This window comes from Patagioenas fasciata, chromosome 6 (genome assembly GCF_037038585.1).
Source record: "Patagioenas fasciata isolate bPatFas1 chromosome 6, bPatFas1.hap1, whole genome shotgun sequence".
Classification (NCBI taxonomy): Eukaryota; Metazoa; Chordata; class Aves; order Columbiformes; family Columbidae; genus Patagioenas; species Patagioenas fasciata.
In genome coordinates, this window is record NC_092525.1 from 10,300,127 (window position 1) to 10,314,185 (window position 14,059).

Here is a 14,059-nt window from a genome sequence, read left to right on the forward strand (position 1 = left end):
CTCCTTTCCTGGATTCTGGCTGGAGCAAAAAAGAGGCGCTGGGACTGCCCTAACTTGAGGACATGACTGGACTTTGATTATTCCAAAAGATCAGCCATTACCAAACATGCAATCTAAACATCTAAGCGGAGACTTTAATCAGTCTCCAGAGCTCCGGTGACAGTTCAGAGATGTTCACATCAGCTGCTGTGGCTTCTTCCAATGCAAGACTTTGACCCAACCCAGCCAACAGTACCATTTCCAAACATTTCCATACCTAGTTTACGGTCAATCTCTTCTTTGGAGCCTCCATCAATGGCCAGCGGCTGGATCCTCCCCCCTAGCCATTTCTCCACTTCGTTGTACCAGTTTCGCACCAGGCTGGAGGGAGACACCACCATGGCTTTCTCAATTTCGGGCTTGCAATCCGGACTTTGCCGGAGGAGCGTCCACATGAGCGTGATGCACTGCAGGGTTTTGCCCAGCCCCATTTCGTCTGCCATGATACAGCCGTGACTCCCAGGGATCCGCCGGCTTGTCACACAGTCCCAGAGGAACTTTACTCCCTGCCAAAGAGATTGTTCTCTCAGAGCAGGATGGGGACATGAGCAGAATGACAACTTCATTACCACAACGCACACAACCAAAAGCAAATCTGAGTAGCACAGCCCTGGGGACATGCAGTGTTCTAATGAGACAGAGGGAAATCACCCGAGACGCAGCTAAAATGCAGCCACATCTGGTTTGGAACAACATCACTGGTGCCAACACATACCTCATAACTTGCACAGTTTCTTACTACATTTTAACTGCATAATTATAACCAGCTTCCTGACGTGAATTCCCAGAAGTTTCTACCCTTGGCTGCATTAGGCCATCCGCTAACCTGTGCCAATCACTGCAAACAGGTTAATCATCTTCACACCACCCAATTAGGTAGTTTGAAAAACACAGAATCACACAATGAGCAGAATTGCTTCTGCTGTCTGATTAACTGCCAGAATAGCCTCAGCAGCCCCCCTGGCTTCTGCCTGGAAGCACAATGACTCACCTGGGGACTCAAAGCTTAAAGCAGATTTAGCTTCAGACAAGACCCAGGGCTGAGGTTATAACCCACGTCACACCGTGGGGGAAGAGCTCAGCCCTGCATTAGGCTCTGACACATCACCAAGACAGATAAAAGAAGAAAAAACTTAAAAAGAGACAGACTCTGCAAAACGTTCCTCTATCATGTGAGGACAGGGAGTCAGAGAAAACTGGGGCATTGTCCTGGGGATGTACAAGCTCCTTGCATTGTGCCAAAAGAGCAGGGAGTGAAGGACACAACCTAAACACACCTGGACAGATTCACTCCTCTGTGCTCAGGACTGGAAGACAGAACGCCTTCACTTGTGCTTTCAAGTCCTTTTCTCTCCTTCTTGGGCCCTTAACAACAGGTTAATTAAGTTTATTTAAGCCAGCTTAAGAATTATGAAATACATTACTGACTTCAAGAGTGCATTTGGCTGGGGATCCAGTTGAGTGACTTCTCAGTAAGTGGGCAAAAGACACAACAAAGATGGAGCGAAGCTGTACAACAGTCCAGGAGCATCACAGGAATCTTAGCATCCAAAGACTTATTAGTCAGACTAGAACGTACGACTGCTTTATCAGAGATATCTAGCTGTCAAAAACCAGACAGCATTACTTGACAAAAGCACCAGCAGGCAGTATCCTACCCAAAACCAGAGTGCCTCTGGCTATGCAGCACTGGGTCAGAGGTTCAGTACCAATTCTGAGATAAAAGCACAAGCTAGGAGCAGCCTGCAGCGCTCTCAGAGCCATCTGAAGTTCTCCCATGCAGGGACAGATCCAGCTTGACCTGCTCAGCCTGCAACATCAACAATCACAGCTTCCATCTGCGCTGCCTCTAGGCTTAAATGATAATACGCCATATCTGCAATGAACTTCAAACTGTCCAGATACCTATGTTAGATATTCGGAGATTAGTACCCACTGCGTCGATATTCTGATGTTGTGCATATTTACAATGTAAAGTGTTTTTCAGCACGCTCCACTGGTGAATTCCAAGTCTATGGAGGTCACGGACAGCTCACACTTACAAAGGGCAGCTTCCAAAAAAACCACAATGAAGTACAATCTACTCCACACCATGCTGGGAACCATGGTAGCAGAAAGAAGAGCTCCATTGTTTCCCAGCTCAGAAACTGCAGGTCAAATTAATTCTGCTGACCAACAGAACACAGCGGTGGACAGTCTGCCCTGCCCAACTCAAGACTGGGCTGCAACATCATTTATTTCAACTATATCTCATCACCTTCCACACTGAGTTCCACTCAGAAAAGCTACTTTCAGCCCTGAGTCTGTAGATCACATCTCCCCACGGAATCTGTGGTTGTTTTCTAAGGTACCACTGGTGACACAGAAGTCAGCCAACGTGCTTTCCTAGACCTGCGCAAACAGACACGGTCACAGAAACTCCCCAGTTTCCACCATCAGCTGACCTGACCTACAAAGACAGAAAACACACCTGGGCATCAGGCAGCACCTGTATAGGCTGGGAGTGCTCTGACCCTGCTAGATCAGAGGCAAGAGAAGAGAAAGTTCTTACCCACAAGAAAGCAGTAAATTTCCACATTTTTAAGGACAAACAGGACTGTTGTAATACTCCCACCATGTCTTCGTGCTTAACACAGGACAGAGAATATTTGCAGCATCCAGAGGATGGTTAAAACAAACGTTTCACTTTGCATTTGCACCAGACTAGAGTCTGTCAGCCTGTGAGGTCTATGTAGACCTCATAGCTGGTGGGTAACCATTCCAGCAGAGAAACTGGAGCTTTTTGAAATGCATCAAGTCCTCCAGCCATACCCTCAGGTCCCAATTGAAAACTTACTTCTCTCTGATGGGGCCGTAACACACGGCTGAGGACAGGATCCACCACAACATGGACAGGTGCTTTGTCCCTGCAGGAGGCAGCCAAGGAAGAAAACAGTGTGGTTAATGAACTCTGCACAGCATATGTTTAGGTTTTCTTAAAAATCTCACTGAGGAGTCCCCAATGGCATGAGGGAAGCAACTGCCAACAAGGAAGTGAAAAATGGATTAATTCAGTTTTGAGAATGAAGTCACAGGGGCCCAATCTGCAATCTAAAACATCAGTGAAAACGTGTATTTGGGCAGTGGTTCAGAGAGATAGTTAAAAAGTAATTATTGTTTTTTCCTGTTTCAATAATAATATTGTAACTGCATTACTGGAGAGAGGAGCCCGTTCCTCTGTCAATGAAGATCCAGCTGACAGCCCTTTTAAGCTGTAACAGCACAAAAGGAACTCCTTCAGAATAAAAACCATTAGGCAGCCTAACATCTGACTCTCAGTCATCTCTCTTTGCTTGTCCCAGATGCTGATTTTTTCCTGACTAATGAATAAGCCATAAGATTTTCTAAGCAGCTTCTAAACATGTGCACCTTCATTCCCTGCTACAGGTTTACATTTTTGATGAGCAGGAGATGAAACAGCCTGTGGAAAACGCAAACAATCCAGCATCGGTATATTCCTTCTTTGATTGTTACCGTACCCGAATCAATTCGGAGGCAGAATCCTTGGAACCAAACTTCCCTTGATGTTCAGACCCCAGCTCAGACACATTTGGGAAGAAAACACACAAACCCACACATACAGAGAGGTCAGAGCTGAAGCATTTGCGCCAGGTGATGACTCACTTGTCTATTTTCAGCTGGTCGTGGGCACTCAGCAGCGGGGGCTCGTACAGAACCAGAGCTCCTTCTTCAAAAGGGTCATGAAGAGGACTTCTCAGTCCTGCCCGTTTGATGCCCAGCGCACGTAAGCCCAATGGCCCTGAAAGCAAAGGCACAACTCAAAGAGCAACTTCCTCCTGGAAGACAGCAGAGCCTTGCAGAAGAATCTGATTACATTTAGGAACAGTGAATTAATTGGGTGCTGGAGTGAAGGTGCAGACAGCAAACCCACGCAGCGGTTTGGCACCACTCTGCCAGGACACAGCAGGTAGCTCTGCGCCAGAGGAATATAGAATGAAGGAGCAGAGGCACAGATGGAGCAATGGCAATGCCCACCGCACTGGCTGCACCAAAACGGGCATGACTCTGTGTGGCAGATACCATGAACATTGGCACGCAACAGTACAATGTGTCTGGCGAGGTGACCGATGGCTTCACCCCAGACCTGTGCGGCAGGTATCCAGCCATAAAGAGGCACAATGTCTGCTCCAGCCAGCTCTTGGCCATCGGAGCTACTCCCAGTATCCAAAGGTGGCTGTCCTAGCTTTCTGGAAGACAAGCAGGATTCCAGAATACATGTCTCAGCAGCTCAATAAATACATTCCCACATATATAGCATATACTGGGTCAAATCCTCATTTTGAATCACCTAACACGGACTTAACCAGAGCTGGATCGTTTATGCAAGATGAGGAATTGATCTTTTGAAGTTACGAAGTTTTACAGTATCACTGTCAGCACCATATTGCCATTACCTACTCTATTATTTTCTCTCTGCTGAGCAATAGATGTTTGGCCTTGGAGCCAATTTCTGTGAAAGGCAGAAACCAAGGATGAGTTTCTTTTCATAGTATTATATTTTTGTCACAGTTTTGGAATGGAGATGAACATAAAAAGAACATGCACAGAAATCCTTTTTCCCATCAGAACTCAGGTAACTGTGTTCCCAGGATTGATTTTGCTTGGGAAAGATTCAAGCAAGGTCAGTTTGCCTGCTGCTTGCTAAAGATCCTTGCAAAACAAGAGCGTATCTGAAGCTGAGGCAACAGTGCACGCACACCAAGAAAAGAGCACTTGAAACAGCCTCATCTCGCAATTAAGGGAGGAAGATAACAGCCACAGAAAGCAGCTTCCCCATTACAGTTCTGTTTCAGCCTCCTGACAAATCTGCTTTTCCACAAGCTGACTTTGTCAAGCTCTTTTAAGGCTTTGACATTTCACAGCCAGTGTCTACCTACAGACATATTCCTATAACTAAAGTTTGAGTGAAAACGGTTGATCTGCATTTTAATTTTTCAGCTGAAGGGGAAAAAGGGGACAAGCACATTTGGTTTTGAGATCTTCTGTTTCACTGATTCAAACCAGCTGAGGCTTTGAGCTTCAAAACTGCCTTGCTTTGAAGATCACCTTGAGACTCAACACACCAAACCAAGTAGAAAGAAAACTGGCACATACTGTCTGTTTCACCTACAGCCTTCTGTCTGTTAGTATCACGGGTATTATTTAGATGGTAAACCTTCATCACGTGTATTTGCAATATGGTGTACAATCTCCTGGCACTACATCAAATACATAGCAGTAAGAATACAAAATCCAATTCTGAAATGTAGGATTATCCAAACTAAACACTAGAAAGAAATATGAAGGCTTTGCTAATGTGCCAGTATTTTTCTTTCGGAATTAAGTCAGGATTTATACAGCACATGCATCAGTGCAAAAAATAACAATAATCCTATCCTCACAGATATATTTGACAGGCCTGAGCATCATCTGTTTTACTTGAGTCACTCAACACAGACAATCCTTAAGCCTCATCTTACCTTTATAATTTGGAATGGGGACTTTGAAGGGTTTGGACAAAATGCTGCGGATAAAAGCCTCCTAGGAATTCAGAAAGAAAACGCACTTAAGAAGACTGAGATCAGAGACCGCTCAAGAAGGCAAGTCCAGGACATTTTTCAATAATTCAATTTTGTCAAGCACTCAGAGTCCCCCTATTCAATCTACTTAAGCTCCAACCCCAACTCTTTTCAAAAGTAGCCAAAGGGAAGAAAGTAACAAACCAGCACAATTCTCCCCACCAACTCTGCTTTCCAAAACCATTTTCCTTTGGGTTTTCTAATGTGTGAAATTGATATTTCGTAACTCCCATCTTCTTAAGTCCACGGGCATTATTCACTTCTTTAAATGCTACTGCTTCCCCTGCCTTGGTAATTCAGTTGGGCAATCAGTTCCCTGCAAATGAGCTGGGTTATCAGCACCCAGGCTGGATCAGCCAGTCCAGCGCCTGGTCTCCTGCAGTGGAAGCCCAGAGAGAAACAGGCAGACAACACTTGATCCATCTGTGTGAAAAGCTTCCCATGTCCCTTGGCACTGTCCTTCATGAAGAACAGAGCTCTCTTATTCAGGATTTCCACTATAGGAAGTACCCCAACCACCCATGCAACATTAAATGGTTGGAGCTAGCAAAAGATCTCTCCTCAAGACTCTGTGTGTGTGTGGCACTTTCATAACACCTATGACTAAACAGGTTCATGGAAATTTCGGGAAATTTTGCCCTGCTGGGACTCCCTTGATGTATGAGCGCCACATACAACCCACCTGCTGTGGTGTGTTAGCAGAAACACCCACTTACATGCTGACTGCTATCCAGGCAGTGAGGCCGGTTGGTCAACTGGGCCAAGGGTTTCCGGAAAGGAGACCTGTAACATTCTCCGCTCTCTGTCTCGCTGACAGGCTTCTGCCTCTTCCGAGTCTGAAAAACACAACCCGGGCAAAACAACTCAGGGCCACCTGGTGAGACCAGAGGGCAGATGCATCGCTGTCACGCTCGGTGAGCACCAAACCACACAGACAACCCACCCGGCCAGCTGAGCATCTCTGAACACACACAACCATTACTCACCCCCACTGCCAAAGGGCAGAGCCAGCAACACCATCAAGGTCCCCAGGCCCTAATGTTTAATCTGCATGAGGGCTAATAATACTCTCCTAATTGAAAAAACAGCTACCACCTTCCAACCTGCAATGAAGTGGGCTTGTTTGCTTGTGGCTGCCTCCCCACCCCAAAAAAGCAGAAGGGAAAAAAAAAGGAAGGATCAATAGCATGGAACAAACTACATGAAAGTCCCCAGAGGCTCCTACAGCATCTGCTGTTAAGCAGGTGAAACGCCTCACACTGAAAACTAAACTTCAGGTACTTAGCAAGGCATGAAGATAAATAAGTCATTGATGTGTTTCCTGATTTAACACCTCCCTCTTCAGGCTGAGGCATGGCTGTAACCACCTGCAGGCTCAGAAAAAGGAATTTGGCAGGTAAAGCACTAGGTGAGACTCTTTGGCCTGTTGGACAGAGTCTAATATCATATCATCCCGTTTTGTTTTAAATCCCCACCTATCCCTGGTTACCAGCCCCCTGCAAGCTCTCCAAGGGACAGTTTTCTCCATAACCGCGAAGCATCATCTACACACAACCATGTTGTTCTACCAACTACATGCCCAGACACAAATTTCCCCCCCAAAAAAGATGAAAACAGTGTAAATCTGGGCCCTGATCCTCGCTCCCCGGAAGCCGGGGCCGGTAACACCCTCCGACCGGGCGCTGACCGGGGCCGCGGCAGCTCCGCGCCCCCAGCCCCACGGCTGGGGAGGCAACGGGTGTCCCACCGGGCCGAGCCCGCCCCAGCCCTCGGCGTCGAGGGGCACACGGGCGATCCCCACCCGGCCCGCCACGTCCCGGGACCCCTTGCTCACTGTCGGGGGGTGCCGCTCCTCCTCCTCCTCCTCGTCGCCCGCCTTCCTTTTGGCCAGCTGGCTGGGGGCCAGGCTCCTCCTCTGGAAGAAGGCACAGCACACGCACGCTGAGGGGGCGGTGGGGCCGGTGGTGCCCACAGCCCCACGGTCCCCGCAGCCCCGTACCCACCATCGCCTCCCGGGGAAGAGCGGGAGCGGTTAACGGCCCACGCGCGCCGCGCCGGTGGCGGGAAAGGCGTGGGGTAGGCTCCGCCCCTCACCCCTCACCCCCACCGCCCCGCCCCTTCTCCAAGGCAACAGGCGCGGCCAAGCGAGCGCCGAGCCGTATCGACCCGCTCGGGGCGCGGCTTGGGGGGGGCGGTGGCAGGACAGACGGACTAACTGACGGACAGAGGACCGGCTGGATCCGCTGACTGAGGCCAATTGTATGAGGTTTAACAAGACCAAGTGCCGGGTGCTGCGCTTGGGTGACAACAACCCCAGGCAGTGCTACAGGCTGAGTGGAGACCTTATCACTGCCTACAACTGCCTGAAAGGAGGTTGTAGCATGGAGGGTGTTGGTCTCTTCTCCCAAGTAGCAAGTGATAGGACAAGAGGAAATGGCCTCAAGTTGCACCAGGGGAGGTTTATATTGGATATTAGGAAAAATGTCTTCTCTGAAAAGGCTTTGGCACAGGCTGCCCAGGGAAGTGGTTGAGCCACCATCCCTGGAGGTGCTTAAAACACATGCAGATGTGGCACTTAGGGACCTGGTTTAGCGGTGGAGTTGGCAGTGCTAGGTTAATGGTTGGGCTCGATGTTCGTAAGGGTCTTTTCCAGCCTAAATGGCTCTATGATTCCAAGCTAAGCACCACGTCTGGAGGCAGAGCCCTGTGGCTGTAGTGACTCTTGGCAGCAGGAATGAAATTACTGTGTGTTGTGACAAAAGCAGCTGGGTCACCGCTCACATGGAGTAAAGAGAGTTGTGGAGAGGGAGGTGAATTCCCCTCACAATCATGTTTCAAAATACACTGACACTTTGCACAATTTTGTGTTATTTTCTATACTTACCTGTTCAGAGTATGGCTGACCCTAAAGCCTCGATTATGGACCAGCATCAGTTTGTGCACACACAGAACAAAAGGCCAATCCTTTTGGTACATCCTAAATGGCATTTGAGGGGGTTCAGGGTGAAAAGCAAACTCAGAGCAGCAGCAATTTGAGCATAGATTTGTTTTTCTTGAAAGAGAAGGGCAGGCTAGTCCTCAGAAAAGAGCGAGGCTGTTCCTGTTCCACAGATCACAACTGACATGATAAATGGGGACTGGTGCTCACCAAGCCATTTAAAGGACAGCCTTTTTACAAATTGCAAAACCACAGCATTTTGGAGGGACCCAGATAAATTCTCATTCTGGCTACACAGGGGAAACCCTAAACAACTCCATGAAATAAGTCAAGACCTCTGATCTGCAGTAATTCACCCAGCGCTGGGCAGGGAGGGCGCCCCGAGGATGAGATTCCCAAACTGCCGGTGATACAAGATGTGCCTGTGGTGGGACTCGGAGCACGTCCCATGGAATCTGTGGGTTGCCAGGGGCCTCAGCAGCTGGCAGCCTCAATAGATCTTGGGAAACTCCTCAAATCTCCAGATGTGTCCATGGAGCACATGGGGACAGGCAGGGAGTGAAACGTGGCCCTCAGTGCAGTCCAGCGGAGCAAAGAGGTCAACATGCACCACACTGCAGCTCTTAAAAGGACTTTGCCTTTCCCTCCTCCTCCAAGGAAGGAAAGAAGGGGAAGAATGGATTATCCTTTTGCTGGTTGTTTCACTGGTAAACTTGGGAGATAAATTAAATACAAATACACTTTGGTCACTTCCAGTTGCACAGCTGACCTTCTTAAACGTCAAGAAATGCAAACAGCCCCCTTGGCAGTATCCCCACCTCAGGTTACATACTATTTGTCTGCTCAGTTTATTAAACATCTATGTTAATACATCTTTAAAACCTGGACCATAAAAGAGTGGATATAAGACAGAGCCAAATTCTTACATCTTTAAGATGTGAGGTGTAAGTGGGCATAGATTCCCTGCAGCCATTTACACCTCCTGAATATCTAGTACCTGAACTTTACTTTTTCCTCTGTCTTTAAAGTCCAAATCCATTTGTCAGTATTTTATTCCCAAAGTGCTTTCAGAGTTCAGTGACGAATGTTAGATCTTGCAATTACTGGCTCACTGGGCAGAGAGTGGTTCTATAGGAAGGTAATTGGCTATTTTTCCTGGCAAGAATAATATTCACATTAATGGCCTCCCTCACCACGACTTTGAGAGCAATTCTGCTGCGGGCATTTTGCCTGCAATGGGAACAGACACATTTTCTGGCCCAGGCCAGGCTGGGTTTAATAATAACAGGAAGGGGAGGCAGAATGCTACAGCAACAAGATGGGTCTCAGTCATCTCTCACCCAACACAGAGCCACTGAGGACTCCATCCTGCGACAGCTTTTCTCTTCAAGCCATTGGTGACAAGTCCCAAAGGGAAATTCAGTGTGATGCTAATGCCTGAGCATAAGCCAACCACACTGCAAGCCTGGGGCATGGTGGGCATGCATGAAGATCCCTTTTCTTCCCAAAGAAACTGGCTAAGAGATCCAGCAGAAAGTAATATTCTTTCTCCAGCCGAAAAGACTAAAGGGGTTGCCCGAGGTGGGAGGAGCAGCTTGGGACGAGGTCAGCAATGTCCCTGTTGGGTGCTGCGGGTCCCTGCGCAGACACTGCTTGGTGCTCTCTGTTCAACCTTTCTCTCCAAACTGGCACCTCCAGGCAGAGGTTAAGTCCTCCTCTCTTCCCCCTTTCTAAATTACACAATTTACTCCTTTTCTAGCAGTAATCAGCTCCCATTTATGCAGCCCTGAGAGATCACAGGATAATCACCATGGGGAATAATGTTGTGATTTCCCTTGCTGGCTCTGCAGGGTGCTGAGTCCCTCCAGCATCAGCAAGGCGAGAACACAAAACATCTTCCTCAGGGACTCTACAGGATGAGGCCAAAAAAAAAACAACAAAAAACCAAAGACCAGTAAAAATAAAATCATCAAACAGAGCCTCTTCAAGTCACCACCACGGTACGAACTCATGGCATTCCCTTGGTGTCAACACCACACCTTCTTTCACACCCCGTTTTGTTTTTATCGAGGGTCCCTCCTTTTGCTGGGGAGCACAGACCCTCCCCAGCTCCCCACACAAACTTTTAAGAAATGCATTGCAGGAACTGGGGCCTCATATCCAGCTCTTTGCAAGCAGGAAAAAGGACAGGTTGTGATCTTTTGTGACCGGCAGAAGACAGAACAAGAGAGAGATAACATGAGAAAATGTCTCCTGATGAAAGAACACCTCAGACTTTGCCTAACAGCTTCACCCATTCTGTAATGAAAAGCAGAGGTGAAAATCTGTGGTAAGGACAGAGCTACAGCTTTAACAAAATTCGGCGGCGCCACCTGGGTCTTCTCAGGTGAAGCTCTGAAGGAACCAGGACTGCAGGATGGAGACCCCTGCAGACCTGCATAGCTTGCCCATATTCAGCTGGGAAAGTAATTAGTTAAATATCCTTCCAGTTAATTCCTTTGCAAACCACGAGAGGGAAACTGAGTATGATCAGACCAAGTTGCTGTCAGCTGGAGTTGAGGTCTCATCTCATCACCGCCAGAGACAGCTCAACTGCCCTTCCATCAAAGCCACTCATTGAGAGAGGAAGCATTAAGTGCTTTAAAAATATTAACTTCAGGAAGAAGGATCTTCCTTTCTGAAGATCAGGTGCCATTCAACACGCAGCCGGGCTGGGCACTGGATGGAGACAGAGGTTCAGCAGCCAGGATCCCGGCTGTGCCGCTGCTTTTGGCACGTTTGTGTGAATATCACCCAAAAGAAAACTTGGCTCTTGAGCCCAGGCTGACGCTCAAGCACTTTCGAATGTGCTCAGTGGCAAAGGGCTGTGGTGCTGACCCACATCCCATCCAGCCACCCCTGCAGAACCCCCTATTGCAGCCATGGAGCACCCGAGCCCACCCGAGGACACAGCTCTGGTGTCTGGCAGGGGTTGGCACAGCGGGGTGGCCACTGCCCGCTCCGGTCTCGGAGCCCTTCACCATCACACATTACAGACTTAATTTCACAGGTTTTTTTGATTCCTTTATGACTGCTGTCCCTTTGGCCCCAGTGGTACCTCATCCTTGTTACTGTTAGAAAAGATAAATCTCCACTGATGTTGTTTATCTACCAAAAAAAAACGACGCACAAAATCCTATTTCCTTAAAGCAGCAAAGGCAAAAGGAGCAGGGAAATAAATCTCCACAGCTGCTACTTCAGTGAGCTCCGAGCCCCAGCAAGGCTGCACACCCACATCCTTTCTCATGGGTTTGTGCATCCCTCTCCAAATCCCTCCTTGCCCCTGTGCTGGAAATTGAGATGCCCTCCCCGCGAAGGCAGAGACCTCCACACCATGCTGAGCCACGTGCCATGGTTTGTGAGCCATGAGGTGGAGAAGGGACCAGAGCCAGGTCCAGAGACAGGAGGAGGGCACGGGATGAGCAGGGAGACAGGAGGGGTGACCTCCAGGTGATGCAACAACCTCCTCCAAAGACAAAGCTTTCACCATCAGTCCTGTTGCATCCAGCACTAGTCACAGTCTCTGGCACCAATGTGACATTAAGCAGCTGATTCCTCTTCATGCTCATGGCACTGGCTGAATAGGAGCTGGGAGCAGAGGCTCACCCACCAACCTGGGTTTGGCATTGCCCCCCCTACTCCAAAAAACCATCAGCAGCTTGAGTGCTCCAGCTGCTCCCCACTCCATGGGGCCGCTTTCAAGAGCCAGCCCTTCATCCAAGAGGAAGGCTGTCCCCACGGGGTACTTCTGCCTTGCACCACATTTGCTTATAGTTTCTCTTTTTTTTTCCTAAAATGTTTTTAAACATGCATGAGTCTGACTCAGCAACCCAAAATATTTCATTTGATGCAAAGCAAAATGTTCTGTTTTGTTTGCAAGCTAATTAGCTAGTCTTGTCTCCCTCACCTTTATAAGCACAGGCAAGCCAGCAACGCAACCTGCAGACATTAAAAAGCCTGGGTTTAGGAAATGTCAGAGTCAAGCTGTGTCGGCACTTCCAAAAAACACATCCCCCGTTTCGTAAGGGGAGGAGAGGAGGCTGAAATTACTTCCCAAGTTCAGCTTGATTTTGCAAATTGTTTTGGCCCTGCTGAAGGTCCATTTTTGCGAGAAATTTACAATCAGTTGCAATTTTCCTTGCCAAGCTCAGACATTTACAGAGCACTCAGAGAGCTGCAGAACAAAGCCAAGGGCAGATCTGGGCCTTAGGGAGCACAGACAGCCCCCATCCCCTTGAGTCCTCACCAACCACCCAGCACCACCACCAGAATTATTTGGGGCTGCATTCAGGGCCGCTGCTCTTGGGTATAAATATATCTTTATGCAAGACCAGTTGCAGGACCGGGTCTGAAATAAATAGGGTTACAACCATCTTCTCAAACATCTACCTCCACCACATCACTTTTGTGATGTACAGAGAGACACCATAATCAGTTGGTATGGAAGTTAAAAGACAGAATATGTATGGATGCATAAAATATATACACACACTTTCTAAGCAGTTAATCCACAGAGCACCCTCCACCACATTTAAAAGTATCTGCTTACCGGCTTGCATGGTCAAGAAAGATTTTTCTGCGAATGGGTTTTTCTCCAGGGCAGGAGGAATCGGCTCCATCCCTGCTGTCCAAGCTCCATGAGGACCAAGCACTGATGCCTTTGGGAGAAGAGTTTGGCCCCCACATATGATTTCTGTGACTCATATGACCCATGAGGGCAGGAGCAAGGCAGGCTGGCAGCAGAGGTGCTTGCTACGCTGAGACCTGGGTTTGAGGAAAGCAGCTTGATGGGTGGTGGAGGCCCATCTCTTAGAATACACCTTCTGATGTGTGCGTGGTCCCCACACACTTCAGCTCCTCTATTTAAAGGAGGGTGGAAGGGGCTGATTGAGCATCCCATTTATGGCAGCACACAATCTTTCCTAGTCCTTCTCACCACAGTATCAAGTGGCACCAGGACCTGTATGGCTCCAATGGGCAACTTGGGAGGTCACAGCATGGACCATCCAACCTGGTCTGATGGGGCGGGCAGCCCATCACATTGCTCAGCTGATAAGGGATGTGTCACCCCTACCTGTGTGTGACCGCTCTCCCCAACCGCTTTGCCTTTGCTTAGAGAAGCCCTTCCTTTATTTTCTCTGCCCCTGATTAAATCTCAATAGAAAAAACAAAATCTGGCTCCTATAAGCAACAGTTCAGGACAGAGGAAGCATCATTTCATTGGGGCAATTAGCGCAGTCTAATTAAACCCTAGTCTTCTGATCAGGCTCAGCTGATTAAGTGGGTTGCAGACACTCTGGGTTATATTAACAAAATGAATCCGTTAATTACATGACAATCAATAAGAAGCAAAAAGTAGGACAAGCAACTTGCCTTTAAATGACCATCTAAATTCATCAACATGATACATGTTTGTAAGTGTTAA

At 48.2% G+C, this 14,059-nt stretch overlaps 1 protein-coding gene across 1 annotated transcript in view; it reads right to left on the reverse strand.

The window, feature by feature from the left end:
• Nucleotides 1-7,746, reverse strand: part of RAD54L (RAD54 like) — a 19,348-nt gene extending 11,602 nt beyond the window's left edge. The window contains exons 1-7 of the mRNA XM_065841912.2: nt 7,661-7,746; nt 7,492-7,572; nt 6,374-6,493; nt 5,559-5,619; nt 3,703-3,838; nt 2,876-2,945; nt 257-545 (exon numbers count right to left, since the gene is read on the reverse strand). Coding sequence (XP_065697984.2) covers nt 257-545; nt 2,876-2,945; nt 3,703-3,838; nt 5,559-5,619; nt 6,374-6,493; nt 7,492-7,572; nt 7,661-7,663 — 760 coding nt within the window. The 5' untranslated portion in view covers nt 7,664-7,746. The remainder of the gene's footprint in view (nt 1-256; nt 546-2,875; nt 2,946-3,702; nt 3,839-5,558; nt 5,620-6,373; nt 6,494-7,491; nt 7,573-7,660) is intronic.
• Between the last annotated feature and the right edge of the window lie 6,313 nt (nt 7,747-14,059).